General features: G+C 42.0%; 1 protein-coding gene across 1 annotated transcript in view; it reads right to left on the bottom strand.

Annotated features, from left to right (window-relative positions):
- Positions 1-15,446: 15,446 nt before the first annotated feature.
- LOC139385209 (potassium channel, subfamily K, member 5a) overlaps positions 15,447-22,068 on the bottom strand; it is a 67,217-nt gene continuing 60,595 nt past the window's right edge. Inside the window, exon 5 of the mRNA XM_071130323.1 lies at positions 15,447-21,391. Coding sequence (XP_070986424.1) covers positions 20,436-21,391 — 956 coding nt within the window. The 3' untranslated portion in view covers positions 15,447-20,435. The remainder of the gene's footprint in view (positions 21,392-22,068) is intronic.

Below are 22,068 nucleotides of genomic sequence, written 5' to 3' on the forward strand. Positions count from 1 at the left end.
TTACAATATTGTTATCCGGACAATTTCTTTTTTTGATATTGCTACTATGCAAGTAGCCATTTCACTGTACTGTGTTCACCTTCTGCATCCTGTGCATGTGACAAACAACCGTTTTATTTGATGTGGTGTGTGTTTACCAGATACGGTAATGTGAAGAACATTATGACCTGCACCAAAGTCAGATTAGGATGTAGGCCAAGCACTAGATAGTGTATTTTTACCTGGAGCTTTTCCTTTATTGAAGGCTACTACTTTCACAATTTTTAGTCTTGAAATCTTTGGTTGTTTACTACACTATCTTACTCACTGTCACATCTACTCCTGCTCCACCTCTCCGGCGCTCAACGTTGCCAGTTTACTAATCACTGGCTCTGACTACTATCATTAAACACACACCTGGCACTTTCGTTACGCGCACCTGCACCTCATGAGACACACCTGGACTCCATCACTTCACTGAACTCCCTTAGTCCTGCCTGGGGAAGGGAACTGACTATGTGTTTCATGTCTCGACACTACTCTTGTCTTGTATCTTTCCATGTTCATTATATTATTAAACTAACCACCTGTACCTGCTTCTCGATTCCCAGAGTCTACATTACACTCACTCTGTTTAACATATGGCCTCATGTGAATCCTTAAAAAGATAGGTGAGGCTAAGGCTTAAGAGGGTGTGAACAATGCTGAATTAGTGTAGACAAAGAAGAGCTCTCCAGTAGGTGTACCAAAACATTTTCTCAAAAGTGGAGTTACAAGTTTATCAACTATCAAAGCAGAATTACTTTCCCATTGTTCCTCAACTGCAGTGTATAATATTGCATTTTGTAGCTCTGAGTCTATACTTTTATCCAATGTAAAAAAACACAATTTCAAATTTTGCTACGCTACACTGAATTGAGGCAGTCGGTCACATTTGTACTTCCCAAATAAATTTTTACACCTTGTGACTTAGAAAGGCATCTTGTGAGCCGCATTGAAGACAGGGAGACCTAAGGTCTATATGTGGGAATGTCTATTAAAAGATCAATGGCAAGCCTGCTAGTGCCACAATTATGGTGTTCCGAGGAATATGTTGAACTTGTGATGGGGGGGGGGGGGGGGGGGGGGGATCTGTCTCGTGGTTTACCAGTAACACTGCACTCTGTGTCAGCCTCAGCGCAATCAATGGATGTATTGTCAAATACTTATCAAAGTGTAGACATTGCTAATTTTGTAAATGACTATTGTAGCTGGAAATGGCTGATATTTAATGGAATATCTACATAGGTGTACAGAGGCCCATTATCAGTAACCATCACTCCTGTTCCAATGGCACGTTGTGTTCGCTAATCAAAGTTTATCATTTTAAAAGGTTAATTGATCATTAGAAAACTCTTTTGCAATTATGTTAGCACAGCTGAAAACTGTTGTCCTGATTAAAGAAGCAATAAAACTGGCCTTTAGACTAGCTGAGTGTCTGGAGCATCAACATTTGTGGGTTCGATTACAGGCTCAAAATGGCCAGAAACAAAGTCCTTTCCTCTGAAACTCGTCAGTTTATTCTTCTGAAATGAAGGCTATTCCATGCCAGAAATGGCCAAGAAACGGAAGATCTCATACAACGCTTTGTACTACTCCCTTCACAGAACAGCACAAACTGGCTCAAACCAGAATAGAATAGTACCCGCAAAACACCAGTCTCAACATCAACAGTGAACAGGCGACTCTGGGATGCTGGCCTTCTAGGCAGAGTTCCTCTGTCCATTGTTTGTGTTATTTTGCCCATCTTAATCTTTTTATTGGACAGTCTGAGATATGGCTTTGTCTTTGCAACTCTCTTGGGGTATGTCTCTATAAACTTTGCACATCTAGCCACTGGGATTTTTGACAGATTTTCATTCTTCAGGGCAAAACTGCTCCAGCTCCTTCAAGTTGGATGGGTACCGCTGGTGTTCAGCAATCTTTAAGTCAAACCACAGATTCTCATATGGATTGAGGTCTGGGCTTTGACTAGGCCATGCCAATACATTTAAATGTTTCCCCTTAAACCACTCAAGTTACTTTAGCAGTATGCTTAGGATCATTGTCCTGCTGGAAGATGAACCTCCATCCAAATCTCTGGAGGACTGAAACAGGTTTCCCTCAAAAATGTCCCTGTATTTAGCGCCATCCATCATTCCTTCAATTCTGACCAATTTCCCAGTCCCTGCTGATAAAAACATCCCCACAGCATGATGCTGCCACCACCATGCTTCACTGTGTGGATGGTGTTCTCGGGGTGATGAGAGGTGTTGGATTTGCGCCAGACATAACGTTTTCCTTGATGGCCACAATATAAATTTGAGTCTCATCTGACCAGAGTACCTTCTTCCATATGTTTGGGGAGTCTCCCACATGCCTTTTGGCGAACATCAAATGTGTTTGCTTATTTTTTTCTTTAAGCAATGGCTTTTTTCTGGACACTCTTCCGTAAAGCCCAGCTCTGTGGAGTGTACGGCTTAAAGTGGTCCTATGGTCAGATACTCCAATCTCCGCTGTGGAGCTTTGCAGCTTCTTCTGGGTTATCTTTGGTCTCTTTGTTGCTTCTCTGATTAATGCCCCAAGTGCCTGGTCCGTGAGATTTGGTGGGCGGCCCTTTCTTGGCAGGTTTGTTGTGGTGCCATATTCTTTCCATTTTTTAATAATGGATTTAATGGTGCTCCTTGGGATGTTCAAAGTTTCGGGTGGTTTTTTATAACCCAACCGTGATCTGTACTTTGTCCATGACCTGTTTGGAGAGCTCCTTGGTCTTCATGGTGCTGCTTGCTTGGTGGTGCCCCTTACTTAGTGGTGTTGCAGACTCTGGGGCCTTTCAGAACAGGTGTATATATACTGAGATCATGTAACAGATCATGTGACACTTAGATGGACTTTATTTAACTAATTATGTGACTTCTGAAGGTCATTAGTTGCACTAGATCTTATTAAGGGGCTTCATAGCAAAGGGGGTGAATACATATGCACGCACCACTTTTCCATTTGACATTTTTTTGCATTTATTGAAAAAAGTTAACTTTTTTTTTTTTCTAATTTGGACTATTTTGTGTATGTCCATTACATGATATCCAAATAAAAATCACTTTAAATTACATGTTGTAATGCAACACAATAGAAAAACGCCAAGGGGGATGAATACTTTTGCAAGGCCCTGTATATATATACACACTGAACAAAAATATAAACGTAACATGTAAATTGTTTTATGAGCAAAATGGTGGGGGAGTATTTATGTCTATTATAAAGCATTTTTGTGAGCAAAAACTCATTCTGATTGGCTGGGCCTGGCTGCCAAGTGGGTAGTCCTCCAAGACCCACCCATTGCTGTACATGATCCCAGTTATGTGAAATCCATGGATTAGGACCTAATTCATTTATTTCAATTGACCGATTTCTTTCTATGAACTGTAACTGAGTAAAATATTTGAATTTTGTTGCATGTTGCGTTTATATTTTTGTTCAGTATATTTATATTCTGGACTCGTTCTTATATTTCTTAATTCCTTTATTTTATTTTGGGGATTTGTATGTATTGTTTTCAATTGCTAGGTATTACTGCACTATTGGCGCTAGAAACTTAAGCATTTCGCTGCACCTGTGAAAACATGTGCAAAATACATTGAGTATACCAAACATTTGAAAAAACTTCCTAACATGGAGTTCCACCACCTTCGCCCCTTTTTCCTCAGAACAAATTCAATTTGTCAGACATGGACTCTACAAGTTGTTGAAAACATTCCACAGGGATGCATGTTGACTCCAATGCTTCCCACCGTTGTGTCAAGTTGGCTGGTGAACCATTCTTGACACACAGATTCCAGATTCATCACAACATTTGAACACTACCAAAAAAAAGGAGCTGATCAAAAGCAGGGGACGGTAGCTTAAAGGGATCAAATTCGTTCTCAATGACCAATTTCCAAGGGAGATAAACGAATGCTGTAAGAGACAAATACGTGCCTTTATCATTATGGACGAACTCTTTATCGATGGACAGCTATTCCTAGACAACTCCATAACACCGTGGCTGCACTAAATTTTACAGGGACTTCAGGTTATGAAAAAAAAGGTATGGGAACTGTAAAAATATCTGTATATTATGACGTGGATATGAACACACACGTACTCAATTACATGCTTTCTTACACATACGGACTTATACACACACACACACACACACACACCTGATCTCACTTTTCTCTATATTGTCAAGAACTGTTTTATAATTTAATGTGTTTATTGTTTGTCTATCTTTTTTTATGTATTTGTCTACAAGTTTCTATATGTTTACAACAAGCAAGGGGAAGATATCAGAATAGGAGCATTGGGGACTAATAACATATTGTACGGAATACATTTGTACTGAAGTGAAGCCGTCTCCAGAGAAATGCAAGGTCTCTTTCATGATCACGTGAAACATCAATTCCTATGGAAATGCTGGGATGTGTTTTTCAATTATGATAAAGGTAATTATGATGCAACGATGACGGTGATACGATATGGATTACAATTATCATCATGAATATTATGGCTAAACGCACTACATGTTACACACATAGACACTCTACCATGCAAATTGGCCGAGTTATTTATTTGGACATCACACATTAATAGTCTTACTCTTATACAGACATCGTACACACTCTCACTAAATCACATCCAATATCATACACATCAACCTACTCAGATTTACTACACACATAATATCAATTTTCTACCATCTGTGGTATTGGCTCACAGGCAAACAGGCAAGGGAATAAACAAATATTGCTAGAACCTATTTCTTGAATTCTAAATATCAGACATTTGAAAGCTCTAGTTTTGACCGCCATAATACCTCTGATGGTAGTAACTTTACAAGCACTAATTGTGGTCAATTTAGACTGAGAATAGTATCTAGTTATGGTAAGGGGTGAAGTAAGTATAGCCAGTTATAATTGTAACGGTTTAGCAGATTATAAAAAACAGATCAGTCTTTACATGGCAAAAAGAAAAGTAATATAACATATACTGTTTACAGGAAACTCACTACATCCCTAGATGAATTTGCGTAGGAAAAGGAATAGGGTGGTGAAATAATTGTCTGTCATGGACAAAGGATCTCAAAGGGTGTGATGATATTAATTATGTAACGATTGTCGTCTACTTCGGACGAGGAATAGGAAAGATCGGACCAAAATGCAGCATTGTACGTGTCCATGTTAAATGTATTACAACTGAACACTGAATACAAAATAACAAAATTGAAACAACGAAAATCGAAACAGTCCTGCAAGGTGACACAACAGGAAACAACTACCCACAAACACAGGTGGGAACAGGCTACCTAAGTATGGTTCTCCATCAGAGACAACGATTGACAGCTGCCTCTAATGTGGAACCATACCAGGCCAAACACATAGAAATACAACACACAGAACAAAACATAGAATGAAAACATAGAATGCCCACCCCAACTCACGCCCTGACCAAACCAAAATAGAGACGGGAACTAAGGTTAGGACATGACAAATTATCAAAAATGTCGATCTGAATGTGCAAATAGTCAAGAATGATTCGCAAGGAAGGTGGATCCTTTTGAATTTGAAAGTGGACGAAAAAGAGATTTGGCTCATTAATCTATATGGTCCAAATCAGGATGGTCCATACTTCTTCGAAAACATTTATACCAATTTATTGAACTTACAGGCAACAAATGATCTAATCATTATGATAGGAGACTATAACACAATGTTGATGTGAGCCATAACCAGCCTTTCAAAGCACTTCATGATTACCGACGTGAGTGCTACGGGGCGGTAATCATTCAGGCAGGTTACCTTAGCTTTCTTGGGCACAGGGACAATGGTGGTCTATTTGAAACATGGAGGTATTACAGACTCGGACAGGGAGAGGTTGAATATGTCAGTGAATACACTTGACAGTTGGTGCACGCGTGCTTTGTAATCCATCTGGCACCGCGGCATTGTGAATGTTGACCTTTTTAAAGGTCTCACATCGGCTATGGAGAGCGTGATCACACAGTCATCCAGAACAGTTGGTGCTCTCATGCATTCTTCAGAGTTGCTTGAAGCAAGCATAAAAGGCATTTAGCTCATCTGGTAGGCTCGTGTCACTGGGCAGCTCACGGCTGGGTTTCCCTTTGTAGTCCTGTAATGGGAATTTTAATGCTTGTGCTTATAACTCATTTCTGTGTTCTAGTCATATGCTGTTCTATAAACCAATTTCTGTGTTCATACAAGTGGCTGACTGTACAAATCACCTATCAGTAGCTGCAATTTGGCAGTACGCCCAGGCCGTGTTTTAAGAACGAATGACGTTGTTTTGAGACCAAATGAAAGATCTCAGTTTCAACGTCTCAGCCTAGAGAGGAGAAGCCTCGTGAGGTGTTGGTCTATCACATGTTATGAAACAGTATTGGTCAGTCACATGAATTAAACAAAATGGTAATGATGAATTTATTATGCTAAATCATGCAAATATAACTTGTCTGTGTATAGCCGTATCTAAGACAACTGCTGGGTCTGCCCAGGGAGAGCTCCCGATTTATATGTGTACTATGGTGCATTGAGTTGGTTGGAACCGCTCTAGCTCGCTGACAATAAACAATTATTAATTTAATATTGACTTTGAGTGTCCCCATTTTTTCCACAATAGTCCATAATAGTTTTCAAGCCCTGCCACATCCAATGTAGCCACATGTAGTAGGATTCAATCTTAGTCCTATATTGACGCTTTGCCTATTTGATGGTTCGTCTGAGGGCAAAGCAAGATTTCTTATTAGTGTCCGGATTTGTGTCCCGCCCCTTGAAAAAGGCAGCTCCAGCCATTAGCTCGGGCGGATGTTGCCTGTAATCCATGGCTTCTGGTTGGGAAATGTACGTATGGTCACTGTGGGTACGACATCGTCGATGCACTGTCGTAGAAATTCAGTACTGAGAGAGACTTTGTCATTTCTCCAAACAATCATCTTTATTTAATATAGATAATTTATTGCAATAATGAGGCTGGTCGACCCCCAAACCTTTAGTGTTGGACCGAGTAAATTAACCTTCACACAAATGCAGAGTACTTTATATAGCTGACACTAACAATGCTCAGCCATGGTTGGTTCAAACCCCCTAATGCAGACCAAGGAGCATCATAATCCACTCTGGGTTCATTCTGTCGTTATCTGTACAGGGATGTTGTCTTAACCCCAACCTGGCTTAGTTCCCCAGTTGGAAGGATCATTTTGAGACAACGAGAGATTGTTCTACTCCCAAGCTATCCCCAGTAAAACACATTATTGTCTATGTAATGCAGTCCGTCTCTATGACACAGAGGATCGGCCCATCGATCCTACTCCCATCCTTCCAGCTTCAAGGCTGGTTGCACCGGTGGTATGGGAGGTGGACGCGGACATTGAGTGGGCGTTACGGTTGGAACCTGCGCCTCCACGATGTACTACAGGTCTTAAGTACGTGCCGCTTGGTGTCCGTGATCAATTGATTCGGTGGGCTCACACGCTACCCTCTTCGGGTCATCCTGGTGTGGCGAGGACAGTGCGGGGTCATAGGGGGAAATACTGGTGGACCACCTTAGTTAGGGACGTGAGGTTCTATGTATCTTCCTGTTCGGTGTGTGCTCAGAGTAAGGCTCCTAGGCACCTGCCTAGAGGGAAGTTACAGGCCCTCCCTGTTCTACAACGGCCGTGGTCTCATCTGTCGGTGGACTTTCTTACCGATCTTCCCCCATCTCAGGGGAACACCACGATCCTGGTCGTTGTCGATCGGTTTTCTAAGTCCTGCCGTCTCCTCCCATTGCCCGGTCTCCCTAAGGCCCTACAGACTGCGGAGGCCCTATTTACCCACGTCTTCCGGCACTATCGTTTCTGATCGGGGTCCCCAGTTCACGTCCTGAGTGTGGAGGGCATTTATGGAGCATCTGGGGGTCTCGATCAGCCTGACCTCAGGTTATCACCCCGAGAGGAATGGGTAGGTGGAGAGAGTGAACCAGGAGGTGGGTAGGTTTCTGCGGTCGTATTGCCAGGACCGGCCAGGAGAATGGGCGAGGTACGTCCCATGGGCGGAGGTGGCTCAGAACTCACTCCGCCACTCCTCCATGAACATGTCACCATTTCAATGCGTGTTGGGCTTCCAGCCAGTCCTGGCACCGTGGCATTAAAGTCAGACCGAGGCTCCTGCGGTGGAGGAGTGGGTGCAGCGCTCTAATGAGAACTGGAGGGCCGTCCATCCCTCAAGCAAGCTGGTGGCCGGCAGAAGAGGAGCGCTGACTGCCACCGCAGTGAGGCCCCGGTGTTCGCACCGGGGGACAGGGTCTGGCTCTCGACCCAAAACCTGCCCCTCCCCCTGCCCTGCCGGAAGCTGGGGCCGCAGTGTGTGAGGAGGATAAACGAGGTATCATATTAACCCCTCGTTTCATGTGTCTCTCCTCAGGCAGGTGGTAGCTGGTCCCCTGCAGGAAGGTGAGGTGCTGGAGGTCCCTCCGCCCCCTCTGGACATCGAGCGGTCCCTAGCGTACACAGGACGTGCTGTTCTGGACTCTAGGCGCCATGTGAGGGGCCTGCAGTACCTTGTGGACTGGGAGGGGTACGGTCCGGCGGAGAGGTGCTGGGAACCGGTGGGGGACATCTTGGATCCGTCACTGTTGGGGTATTTCCATCGCCTCCATCCGGATCGCCCTGCTCCTCGCCCTCCGGGTCGCCCTCGAGGCCGGTGTCGGCGAGCGTCGGAGGGGGTTACTGTCACGACTCCCACCAAAGGTGGCTCCTCTTCCTGTTCGGGCAGCGCTCGACGGTTGTTGTCACCGGTCTACTAGCTGCCACCGATCCCTTTTCCCTTTTGTTGGTTTTGTCTTATTGGTTACACCTGTTTCGTGTTTAGGTTTTAGTTGGGCTATTTAAGCCGGTAATGCCCGCCTGCTCTTTGTGTAGGCTTATTTTTCCTCTGTTCATGTTTGTGGTTGTGCGATTTACTTATTTTTTCTCCGGACTGGTTGGGTCCTGGTTTTGGGCCGGTCTTATTATTGCGCCTGGTGTTTGGCGTGACCATTTTCCCTGTGCCGGAATAAAACATTTTTCTTTACCCTCTGCTTCCTGAGCCTGACTCCGCACCCACTACGCATAGAGTGCATTACAAACGGCCACTCATTTGAAAGAATTGCAATGTACATATTTAAGTGTGTACGTCTTAGTTGTTGAAGTCGGCAGTCCGTCTGGGGAGTAATTCGACAGAGATCAGAGACTACCAGAGATCAAAGTCTTTCGTAGTTGTAGCTCTGTTATAATGGATGTCAGAAATACCAATGGTCGTTTGATAGGTAAATGGATCTTTCATAGTACCACCCGGTATTTCTTGGTCAAATAAAGTACTTAAACAGCTGCAGACTGAATGTTCCTGTGTAGTCTTCATCTTCTTCACTGAAGAAAGTTTCAGAGTTTCTAACCAGTTTGTAGCTTTCAGCTCAAGTTGTCCGTGTACATGTTCTTGTAGAGTCTAACCATTCGTGATGTCCGGTTCACACCATCCGCCTGCTTGGTCTGATGTAAATTGTCTTAACCATTTGTACCGTATTTAGCTGGTACAGCACGTAACTGGTCTAATGTTAATTTAGCTAGAAGTGGGTTTTATACACTCTGGGAAAAGGGGGCGTTCCATGACGCCGACATAATGTCTGTGCTCACGTGGGTGTGGTCACTGACTGGTTAAGACTTTATATGAAAAACAAATCTCTCATTTAGAAGGCTAACATCACATTTCATCTTCTCACAATTTCATATTTAATCATATACGTTCCTCAACATTTGGATGTGAACCAGACAACTGGGAAATATACACATTCAGAGATACAGTTATGTTATTATACTGTCCTTAGTTACATCACAAATTCGACAGGATTGTTATCTAAGTACACACGGACCATTCCAACTGTTCGGGTTACAGAAAAATACACTGCTCAAAAAATAAAGGGAACACTTAAACAACACAATGTAACTCCAAGTCAATCACACTTCTGTGAAATCAAACTGTCCACTTAGGAAGCAACACTGATTGACAATAAATTTCACATTCTGTAGAAAACAGGTGGAAATGATAGGCAATTAGCAAGACACGCCCAATAAAGGAGTGGTTCTGCAGGTGGTGACCACAGACCACTTCTCAGTTCCTATGCTTCCTGGCTGATGTTTTGGTCACTTATGAATGCTGGCGGTGCTTTCACTCTAGTGGTAGCTTGAGACGGAGTCTACAACCCACCCAAGTGGCTCAGGTAGTGCAGCTCATCCAGGATGGCACATTATTCAACCTTTTGATGTCACAGTACTACAAAATCTCTCTGTTGTAATGAAGGGATTTTTCAATTCCCTTTCATTGTGTGGGAGAGAGAGAGTTCCTGCAGGTACTTGCGACCGTCATAAAATGGCCAACTTCACCCCTCTTCCCCTCTGCAGGAGAGAGAGGCGCTGTAACCTGATCCTTCAGGAGAGTCATGACACTGGTGACTGAGGTGGTACACTCCTCAATGCCATTGGATGAATCCCGGAAATTATTCCAGTCTGTGCTAGCAAAACAGTCCTGTAGCGTAGTATTCGCGTCATATGACCACTTCCGTATTGAGCGAGTTACTGGTACCTCCTGCTTAAATTTTTGCTTGTAAGCAGGAATCAGGAGGATATAATTATGGCCAGATTTGCAAAATGGAGGGTGAGGGTGAGCTTTGTATGCATCTCTGTGTGTGGAATAACTGTGATCCAGAGTTTTTTTTCCCTCTGGTTGCACGTGACATGCTGGTAGTATTAGGTTAAATGGATTTAAGCTTGCCTGCATTAAAGTCCCCGGCCACTAGAAGCGCCGTTTCTGCATGAGCATTTTCCTGTTTGCTTATGGCCTTATAAAGCTTGTTGTGGGCGGTCTTAGTGCCAGCATCGGTTTGTGGTGGTAAATAGACCTCTACAAATAATATAAATGAGAACTCTTGGTGTGGTCTACAGCTTACCATGAGGTATTCTACCTCAGGCAAGCACTACCTAGAGACTTCTTTAATATTAGACATCACACACCAGCAGTTATTGACAAATAGAAACAAACCCCCGCCCCTCGTTTTAACAGACGTAGCTGCTCTGTCCTGCCAAAAGACGGAGAAGCCAGCCAGCTCTATATTATTTGTGTCGTCGTTCAGCCAAGTCTCTGTGAAACATAAGGTATTACAATTTTTAATATCCTGCTGGTAGGATAGTCTTGATTGTAGATAGTCCAGTTTGTTTTCCACTGATTGCACATTGGGCAATAATACTTGTCGGTGAATTATTACAATTTTCTCAGTCTTTTCTTCATGCTGATAATGGGGATTTGGGCCTTGTCTCGATAAAGCAGTATATCCGTCGCATCGGACTCATTAAAGATCAAATATTATCCAGTTCGAGGTGAGTAATCACTGTTCTGATGTCCAAAAGGTATTTTCAGTCATAAGAGATGGTAGCAGCAACATTACATACAAAAAGAGTTACAAACAATGCGAAAAAAAATTGAATAAAACAGTTTAGAAGCCCGTAAAACAGCAGCCCTCCGGCACCTTTATTACCACTGTCTAGATTACATCTTCAAACTAAGAGCAACCATGGCATCCATGACAGAGAGGGAGAAGCGTCCATCCATTCATACGGGTAAGAGAGTCTAACTAGCTACATTTTCAGATATTACACAAGTCTAATATTGTCAGAAAGTCGTTTTCATTTCAAGTTAAAGTATACCGTTAGCTAGCTAGCTAACATTAGTTGGCCCGCTAGCTAGCGAACGTTACCTGTATGATCTGTGTAGTAATATTATTCATATCTCAGAGCCATTTGCATTGCTAGTTGTAGCCTAATGTTAGTTAACTAACATTGAACCTAGTTGGTTAGCTACCTGCAGATTCATGCAAGGTAGTAACGTTATGAGTTGGGAATATGATTCATTGTTTCGCTAGCTAGCTACATGTCTAAACAAAAGACTCTACTATTCAACTAACTACACTACCGGTCAAAGGTTTTAGAACACATACTCATTCAAGGGTTTTTCTTTATTGTTACTATTTTTTACATTGTAGAATAATAGTGAAGACATCGAAACTATGAAATAACACATATGGGATCATGTAGTAACCAAAAAAGAAATTAAATAAATCAAAACATTTTATATTTCAGATTGATGACAATATTGTACACTCTTGGCATTCTCTCAATGAGCTTCCAGGAAATCACCTGGAATGCATTTCAATTAATAGGTGTGCTTTGTTAAGTGTTAAATGTGGAATTTCTTTCCATCTTAATGCGTTTGAGCCAATCAGTTGTGTTGTAACAAGGTAGGGAGGTATACAGAAGATAGCCCTACTTGGTAAAAGACCAAGTCCTTATTATGGCAAGAACAGCTCAAATAAGAAAAGAGAAATGACAGACCATCATTACTTTAAGACATGAAGGTCAGTCAATACGGAAAATTTCAAGAACTTTGAAAGTATCTTTGATTCGCAAAAACCATCAAGCACTATGATGAAACTGTCTCTCTTGAGGAATGGAAGACCCAGAGTTACCTCTACTGCAGAGGATAAGTTCATTATTCATTAGAGTTAACAGTCTCAGAAATAGCAGCCCAAATAAATGCTTCACAGAGTTCAAGTAACAGACACATCTCAACATCAACTGTTCAGAGGAGACTATGTGAATCAGGCCTTCGTGGTCGAATTGCTGCAAAGAAACCACTACTGAAGGACCCCAAGAAACACGAGCAATGGACATTAGACTGGCGAAAATTTGTTCTTGGGTCTGATGAGTCCAAATATTAGATTTTTGGTTCCAACCGCCGTGTCTTTGTGAGACGCAGAGTAGGTGAACGGATGATCTACACATGTGTGGTTCCCAGTCAAGTATGGAGGAGGAGGTGTGGGGGTGCTTTTCTGGTGACATTGTCTGTGATTTATTTGGAATTCAAGGCACACCTAACCAGCATTGCTACCACAGCATTCTACGACAACACGCAATCCCATCTGGTTTGGGCTTAGTGGGACTATCATTTGTTTTTCAACAGGACAATGACCCAACACACAGTCCATGTAAGGGCTATTTTACCAAGAGCGATGAGGTGCTGCATCAGATGACCTGTCCTCCACAATCCCTCAACCAACCAAATTGAGATGGTTTGGGATGAGTCGGATCGAGTGAAGGAAAAGCAGCCAACAAGTGCTCAGCATATGTGGGAACTCCTTCAAGACTGTTGGAAAAGCATTCCAGTTGAAGCTGGTTGAGAGAATGCCAAGAGTGTGCAAAGCTGTCATCAAGGCAAAGGGTGGCTATTTGAAGAATGTCAAATATAAAATATATTTTGATTTATGGTTACTACATGATACCATATGTGTTATTTCATAGTTTTGATGTCTTCACTATTATTCTACAATGTAGAAAATAGGAAAATGAAGTAAAACCCTTGAATGAGTAGGTGTTCTAAAACCTTTGACCGGTAGTGTTTTCCAAATTCGTTCTGGCTATCCACTCCGATTTCAGAGCACTCTAGTCTGAGTGTGCCAGAGTGCAGAATAACTGACGAATTTACGAACACTCAACACCCGTTGAATATGGCCGGTGTCAGTAAACGTTGGCAAAAAAAACGTAATTAAATTGTTGCCAGCAGCACAGTTGCATCACCAACACTCTGGATAACATAAAAACAGCCCAACCACCTCTGCTAGGGTGAGTAAAATGAGCGGTTCTCTCATTTGTGTCTGGAATTAGCTAGCAAGCTAGCCAATGTTAGCCAGTTAGCTTGGTTGCTTGACAGCTGTTGTTAGGTCAGAATGCTTGGATCAACCATACTCCTCGGCCAGAGCATCCAGTGTATGCTTTGAATGCTCCGAGAGTGGAACACTCCGAATTTACAGAGATGAACAATTTGATAATGCTCTAATTTTAAGAACGCCCAGAGCACAGTCTGGCACTCAAGAATAAATTCACGAACACACCTGTAGTCTAAGCCAGCCTTTAGTCTTTAAATGTTTTGTTGTTTAGTACATAGCCTCACATGTGAATCTTTAAAGAGATGGGTGGGGCTAAAGCTTAAGAGGGTGTGAACGATGCCGAATGGGTGCAGACAAAGAAGAGCTCTCCAGTTGGTACCAAAACTTTCAATGGGCACATTCTCAAAAGGTTACAAGTTTTTCAACTTTGAAAGCATAGTTACTTTCCCATTGTTCCTCAACTGTAGTGTATGATATACAATTTTCTTTCTCCGAGTCTCTACTTTTATCCAATGCAAAAAACACAATTTCAAATGTTGCTACATAAGACCGAATCGAGCCGGTCACATTTGTTGGGGGACTCGTCACATACGCTGATGCTACTGTTTTATCTATCCTGTTGCCTAGTCACTTTATTCCTAGTTATATGTACATATCTACCTCATTTACCCCTGCACTTCGACTCGGTACTGGTACCCCGTGTATATACTCATTGTGTATTTAATATTACTTTCATTATGCGTTATACCTTTTCTATTATATCTCTATTTTCTTCCTCTCTGCATTGTTGGGAAGGGCCGTAACTATGCATTTCACTATTCATTTACACTTGTTTACGAAGCATGTGACAAATAACATTTGATGTGTTGACGTCATTTCACAGGATTTGTTTTTGGACAGAAGCCAATTATTGGATGTAGCCAAATATATTATTCATCAATTGTTTTAAGCATTAAATGACCTGGTATGATGGTGCATTGTTAAGTTATACAGTTTAAATACGTTATTTTTGTGTTTACCCAAAGTCTAACTTTAAGCAGAATAAGTAGTAATTCATGTCTTCTACTGTATGTCCATTTTTAAATATGTTATCATATCATCAGCTTCATCGACTGAGTAATGCCTCACACACTAGCGATGCTTTCCATGCAGAGTTAACGGATGAGTATGCACTGTGTTTTGAGTGTTGGTAGTGCATTGTTTAATCCAACCCCTCGCACCTTCACCATTGAAATAAATTGACAGAGGCAATTCAGTGTATGTTGCGTTGCTCAGTGTGAAAGAGCCTTAAGACCATATATTTGTAGGAAAGTAGCCATAATGAGCCATGATTTTCCATACCAGGTACCTTTGCCATGCCCTGTGTGTGGAGTAATATTAAAAGTCATCCTTGAGTAGGTAAACACTAGCTCCGGTTCATTTAACTCCTTGATTGAAAGAGGGGAAATTATGATCCTGTGTTTTGTTTTTTTGAGGTTAGCGTGCTTTGCCGGCACAGTATTTGACAGATTTTGGCAGTAGATGGTGCTATTTTGATGTTTTACTGTCAAAATCAGGGTTTGATTTAGATGTGAAGAACATTTTTTAAATAAACACTTTATAAATATGTTTATTCAAAATGAAATGTATATCGTTTTGCTGTGATTTCATGTACAAAACAATCATAAAAATTGCAATAATTTAATAATAAAAACAAAAGATGGAGTACATTTTACACAAAGTAGCAGTGACAGGAGTAAAACTTAAAACATAGTCCAACCAACATAACTTGTTCTTTGTTGATAATGTTGAAACATTTAAAACGGTTTAATTTAATCAGAATCTAGAAAAGTACCATAGCTGCATTAAAACAATGCTGCACTCAAGTGGTCTGGTGAAACCATTTGTGACTGGTGTAGCCTCAGATCGAGTACAGAGTTAAATTCTAACAGACAGTTGGACAATTTTCTGGAACACACTAACCATTTTCCAGTAGTTCACATACCTGTTCTGTAGAAAGATGTGAACATAATGTACCATTTTACTGTAGATGGTGAAAGTGTGATGATTTAGGACATTTACATCTGGTGTCGGTGCACACAAAATGTACACACTCTAAAAATAAACACTAAGATAATGTAAGCAACACTAAAGATTATGCTAACACAGCCGTGGAGCATTAAGCGCTTATGCTCATGAACACCATTGTAATACAATTGGGGCCATATTAGCAACTAGTTTTTTTTCCTGATGAAGAAAGTACAGATATGCACTAAAAAGGTCACCTGGTATCCATATCGGATCCATGCTGTATTCAGCACATTGGAAACAACATTCAAGAGTCAGAATGTAGAGGAGTGTGGATTCAATATGGATAGCAGGCAAATAACAAGATGAAAGGTATCTGTCCACTAACAAGACATGTCAGACTCAACTGAATCTTCTGGGAAGGGGAAAAAACACTAGTTGTGAGCAAATGGTATGGGCATCCATAATATTGCACAACACTTATATAATTTGCAGAGTAAGGTTTTTGTGCGGGGGGAGGGGGGAGCAATCGCTGTGGATGAACACAGAGGAAAACACACAGTGAACACTGACATTGCTGCCTCCTTGTCTCATGACTAACCTTATGCTAAGGGAGCATTACGCTGTCACGTGTTAACCTTGACCGCCCACATGAGTTACATTTCAGGCATTCACACCAGCACGAGCCCCCAAGAGTAAATACAGGCAGCAAGGCCATGTCCTGGACAATGCAGAGCGGGTGGCTACTGATGGGCACTTTTCCAATGTTTACATGGCAAATACGAAAGGTCTCTCAAAAGGGAGACAGTAAATAAAAAGGAGGAGAGATTACGTGAGAAAATGAATATTGTGACTGGAGAAATTCCTTACGAAGACCGTTTCAAATGAGCCGATTCAACATTCAAAAGAGGCAAGGGACCATAACATTTTTACAAAAGAATAACAGAGAAAAAGCCTTGAGACAAAGTGAGAGAGTAAAACAAAAAAAACTTTACACTAGGAAACCAGACTCTAAACTCAAGGTGGTTTTGTGCCGTGTCGCAGAACTAGCGCGTAAGAACGCGTCACATGAATACAAGGAATGGGGCACTTATGGATATCCCACCTTTTGGCTGAAATGTCTAATGGAACACTAATCCCTATTTTGCACGCAAGTCTACTCTGCATTGGTCCAAAAAAACACTTCAAGGTTTCACTTTCCAGGTTGGATCTAATTGGTTCAGGAAGCTCTCAAAATGGTATTCATGTTCAGAATTTGACCCCTAAAAAATGCAGTCAAACAAATATCAATCTCAGACATTAAAAGTAAACATGGGTTTCACTTAGTGAAACAAAGAAATGATAAGAAAACAAAGGGAGAGGGAAAATTGCACGCAAACCCACGCAACCTCTTCAAGGACAAGGGCTTGGCTAAGGTGGTCAACATTAATCTGCATTGAAATGGATTTTACACTGCACTCATCAGTTTATGAAATTGTGCAATGAGAGACATTTACGCCAGTATGCAATTAAAGTGGGCCAATCCGCAATTGAAATAGTTGCAAAGCAGTCAACCCCCTACTGTTTTGGAAAAAAGCTGAGGGAGGGGATGTAGAAACGTAACCACTCTTAAATTCATAGGCAGAGCTATGGATACAAGGACGAACCATCCATGATATAACATCGTTTGAACCATGTTTTTGAAGCTAAAGTGTTTGTTTACATTTATAGTTTACAAACACTAGAGTAAAACAAGTTACTGATTGGGTACGACAGCTGTTATAGTTCTATTCTTCAAGAATCAATGAGTATGCACTGTGTACAAAACATGCTCTTTCAATGACAGACTGACAAGGTGAAACCAGGGGAAAGCCATGATCCCTTCTTGAAGTCACCTGTTAAATCCACTTCAATCAGCGTAGATGAAGGGGAGGTGACACGTTCAAGAATGATTTTTAAGCCTCGAGACAATTGAGACACGGATTGTGTATGCCATTCAGAGGATGAATGGGAAAGACAAAATACACTGCTCAAAAAAATAAAGGGAACACTTAAACAACACAATGTAACTCCAAGTCAATCACACTTCTGTGAAATCAAACTGTCCACTTAGGAAGCAACACTGATTGACAATACATTTCACATGCTGTTGTGCGCTACCAGGAGACAGGCCAGTACATCAGAAGACGTGGAGGAGGCCGTAGGAGGGCAACAACCCAGCAGCAGGACCACTACCTCCGCCTTTGTGCAAGGAGGAGCAGGAGGAGCACTGCCAGAGCCCTGCAAAATTACCTCCAGCAGGCCACAAATGTGCATGTGTCTGCTCAAACGGTCAGAAACAGACTCCATGAGGGTGGTATGAGGGCCCGACGTCCACAGGTGGGGGTTGTGCTTACATGCTATGCAAGACGTTTGGCAATTGCCAGAGAACACCAAGATTGGCAAATTAGCCACTGGCGCCCTGTGCTCTTCACAGATGAAAGCAGGTTCACACTGAGCACATGTGACAGACGTGACAGTCTGGAGACGCCGTGGAGAACGTTCTGCTGCCTGCAACATCCTCCACCGTTTGGCGGTGGGTCAGTCATGGCGTGGGGTGGCATTTCTTTGGGGGGCCGCACAGCCCTCCATGTGCTCGCCAGAGGTAGCCTGACTGCCATTAGGTACCGAGATGAGATCCTTAGACCGCATGTGAGACCATATGCTGGTGCGGTTGGCCCTGGGTTCCTTCTAATGCAAGACCTCATGTGGCTGGAGTGTGTCAGGCATGCTATGGACTGGCCCGCCCGTTCCCCATACCTGAATCCAATTGAGCACATCTGGGACATCATGTCTCGCTCCATCCACAGACTGTCCAGGAGTTGGCGGATGCTTTAGTCCAGGTCTGGGAGGAGATCCCTCTGGAGACCATCCGCCACCTCATCAGGAGCATGCCCAGGCGTTGTAGGGATGTTTTAAGGACATTACATCAAAGTTGGATCAGCCTGTAGTGTGGTTTTCCACTTTAATTTTGAGTGTGACTCCAAATCCAGACCTCCATGGGTTGATAAATTTGATTTACATTGATCATTTTTGTGTGATTTTGTTGTCAGCACATTCAACTATGTAAAGAAAAAAGTATTTAATAAAAATATTTCATTCATTCAGATCTAGGATGTTTTATTTTAGTGTTCCCTTTATTTTTTGAGCAGTGTATTTAAGTGCCTTTGAACTGTGTATGGTAGTAGGTGCCAAGCGCACCGGTATGAGTGTTTCAAGAACTGCAACGCTGCTGGGCTTCAACAGTTTCCCATGTGTATCAAGAATGGTCCACCATCCAAAGGATATCCAGCCAACTTGACAACTGTGGCAAGCATTGGAGTCAACATGGGCCAGCATCCCTGTGGAACGCTTTCGACACCTTGTAGTGCCCTGACGAATTGAGGCTGTTCTGAGAGCGAAAAGGGGTGCAACTCAAAATTAGGAAGGTGTTCCTAATGTTCTGTACACTCAGTGTATATCAATAATGTATAAGTCCAAAAATGTATGTAGCAACTGTGGATTGCCCCTTTAACAAAAGGGCTGCATTTTCCTTCATTGTATAAATATCACAAAAAAAACACCAATATGGTGAATATAAATCAAAGAAGTAAGGAGCAATCCTCTGAAAAATGTATTCACCCTTGCTATTTCATATTAACATCTCAAATTGATTGAAAAACTCAATCTTGTTTCAAACAAATGTTAGACGACCATATCTTCTGAAAACAGTAGTGAATTAATGTAGGACAACTTTATCTATAAGTCCATAAGGTGTCACTCCATTTAGTCTATAACCAGAAGGAGTTAATAAGTTCATAAACTCATTGTTTAATATAGACACATTATTTGATCGTTTGAGGGAAGACTGTTCGTCTTTTTCAATCACTCTGGTGCAACTTTCAAAAGCATCTTTTACACTTTCACAATTCTTAGCACAAAAAATCTAAACATTTAATCAAAATGGCTGTTTCAAAACTAAGTGCATTTACAAACAAATTCACAGTCACTTGTCCACTCCAAGTATCTGCTTTTCATGACTTTTTATATGATTATCTTGTAATTTCTTAATTTAACTATAACCGAATGAACATGCTCAAAACTGAAGACTCATGAAACAAAAGTGTATAGTGCCTAGTTACTACATTGTCCATTGTCATCCTTCATCAGCCAGTATTCTTCAATACGATCTATTATTCCTTCGATTCAGCACTTCAAAAAGATCAGTTTTGAAAATTGTATAATGTATTTTCTGCTATCGGATTAAACGTTAGTTAAAATGACTAAATGGTGCGCCTGTTATCTGATGTATTGGTGACTAAGCAAAATGTTCTCATGGTATTTGAGAAAAAATTGCATGAAAGACTCTGAGATGAAAGATGTGTTCAACTCCAATGAAAGGTTTTGAACATAAGACACGGGCAAAATACCACTTACATCTGAAAAAATGCACCAGAGTGATAGACATAAAACCTGTAATGTTCATTTCACAGTCTTTGATATTAACAGAATATTAAAAGATTTCTCCTTCATTAGATCCAAGTTCAACGAGAATGTGGCTATGCCTTAAATTGTAAAAAAATGTTTTTGTCATAGCGATGACAAATGAGGGATTATTCTAAATTTAGTTCAGTCAAGACCAGTTCAGTTCCTCAGGACTCTGTGTTGTCCTCCTTTGAATATTCCTCCACAAGCTTCTCATAAGAGTGGTCATGTTCTGATCCATCACTGGTGAACACGGACTCTTCTGATTCAGAGCCCTGCTCCTCTTTGGAGTCAGTCTCCGACTCTACATTTTCGTCGCACGTGGTGATTGACAGCTTGGCTTTAGCATCATCGTCCTCATCCTCCAGGTTGTTGTTGAGGACGTTCTCCTCGTCAATAAAAGTGATGTTCGCATTCTGAAAGATCAGGGACTGGTACTCTTTGGAGTCCCACAGCCGTCGACCACCCATACCGCAACCTCCACCACCGCCCAGGCTGCCACCTCCGCTCTCCTGGCCCACCTCTTTGTCCAGTTGGTTCTCGTACATCCTCTCCTGGTCCCCGTCCAAATCACCCTCACCATGGTCCTCTGTGAGCAGCATCCCGTTCTCCGAGCCCAGGAGGTAGTTCTTGGACTTTGAGAAGGCCACTGTGACGCGGTCACTGAAGCTGTAGCGCCGCTTCTGCCGTGGTGAGCGGTCCAGGCTGAGAATAGTGTTGCCGTTGCAGGTAACCGTGTCGATGCAGCTCTGGGAGCGGTTCGCCTCCTTGGCCTTGTTACTGGCATCATTACCATCACAGTGGTCCCCGCCACCATCTTTCTTGACACCAATCTGTTTGATGAGGTCGTTGTAGCCTTCTTGCTTCTTGGACAAGAAGCTGAAGATGTTGACGTCGTTGGCGGTGGGTGGCAGGTAGAGGGGCTTGTGGCTCTCCTTGTAGTTCCTCAGCTCGTTAAGGGAGAGCTTGCGCCGCTTGCGTCGTTTCTTCAGAGCCTTGTGGGCCTCCACAACCATGCGCACCTTCCAGTTGAAAAACAGGGAGAGCCAGGCCAGACCCAGGTAAATCCACACCTCCACAAAGTAACGGTACAGAGTGGGGTAGTCTGCATTTGGATCCACGCCTGAAAAAAGAAAAGCAGGAAGGGAAAGTTTGAGTATGTACAAATGTCAATGTTCAATTTTTCGAAAGAGGTACACTGCCGTTCAAAAGTTTGGGGTCACTTAGAAAGGTGCTATTTTTTTGTCTATTAAAATAAAATAAAATAGATCAGAAATACAGTGTAGACATTGTTAATGTTGTAAATGACTATTGTAGCTGGAAAAGGCAGAATTTTAATGGAATATCTACAGTTGAAGTCGGAAGTTTACAAACACTTAGGTTGGGAGTCATTAAAACTCGTTTTTCAACCACTCCACAAATTTCTTGTTAACAAACTATAGTTTTGGCAAGTCAGTTAAGACATCTACTTTGTGCATGACACAAGTCATTTCTCCAACAATTGTTTCCAGACAGATTATTTCACTTATAATTCACTGTATCACAATTCCAGTGGGTCAGACGTTTACATACACTAAGTTGACTGTGCCTTTAAACAGCTTGGAAAATTACAGAAAATGATGTCTAGCTTAAGAAGCTTCTGATAGGCTAATTTACATAACTTGAGTCAATTGGAGGTGTACCTGTGGATGAATTTCAAGGCCTACCTTCAAACTCAGTGCCTCTTTGCTTGATATAATGGGAAAATCAAAATAAATCAGCCAAGACCATAGAAAGAATTGTAGACCTCCACAAGTCTGG

Source organism: Oncorhynchus clarkii, chromosome 26 (assembly GCF_045791955.1).
Source record: "Oncorhynchus clarkii lewisi isolate Uvic-CL-2024 chromosome 26, UVic_Ocla_1.0, whole genome shotgun sequence".
NCBI classification, from domain to species: domain Eukaryota; kingdom Metazoa; phylum Chordata; class Actinopteri; order Salmoniformes; family Salmonidae; genus Oncorhynchus; species Oncorhynchus clarkii.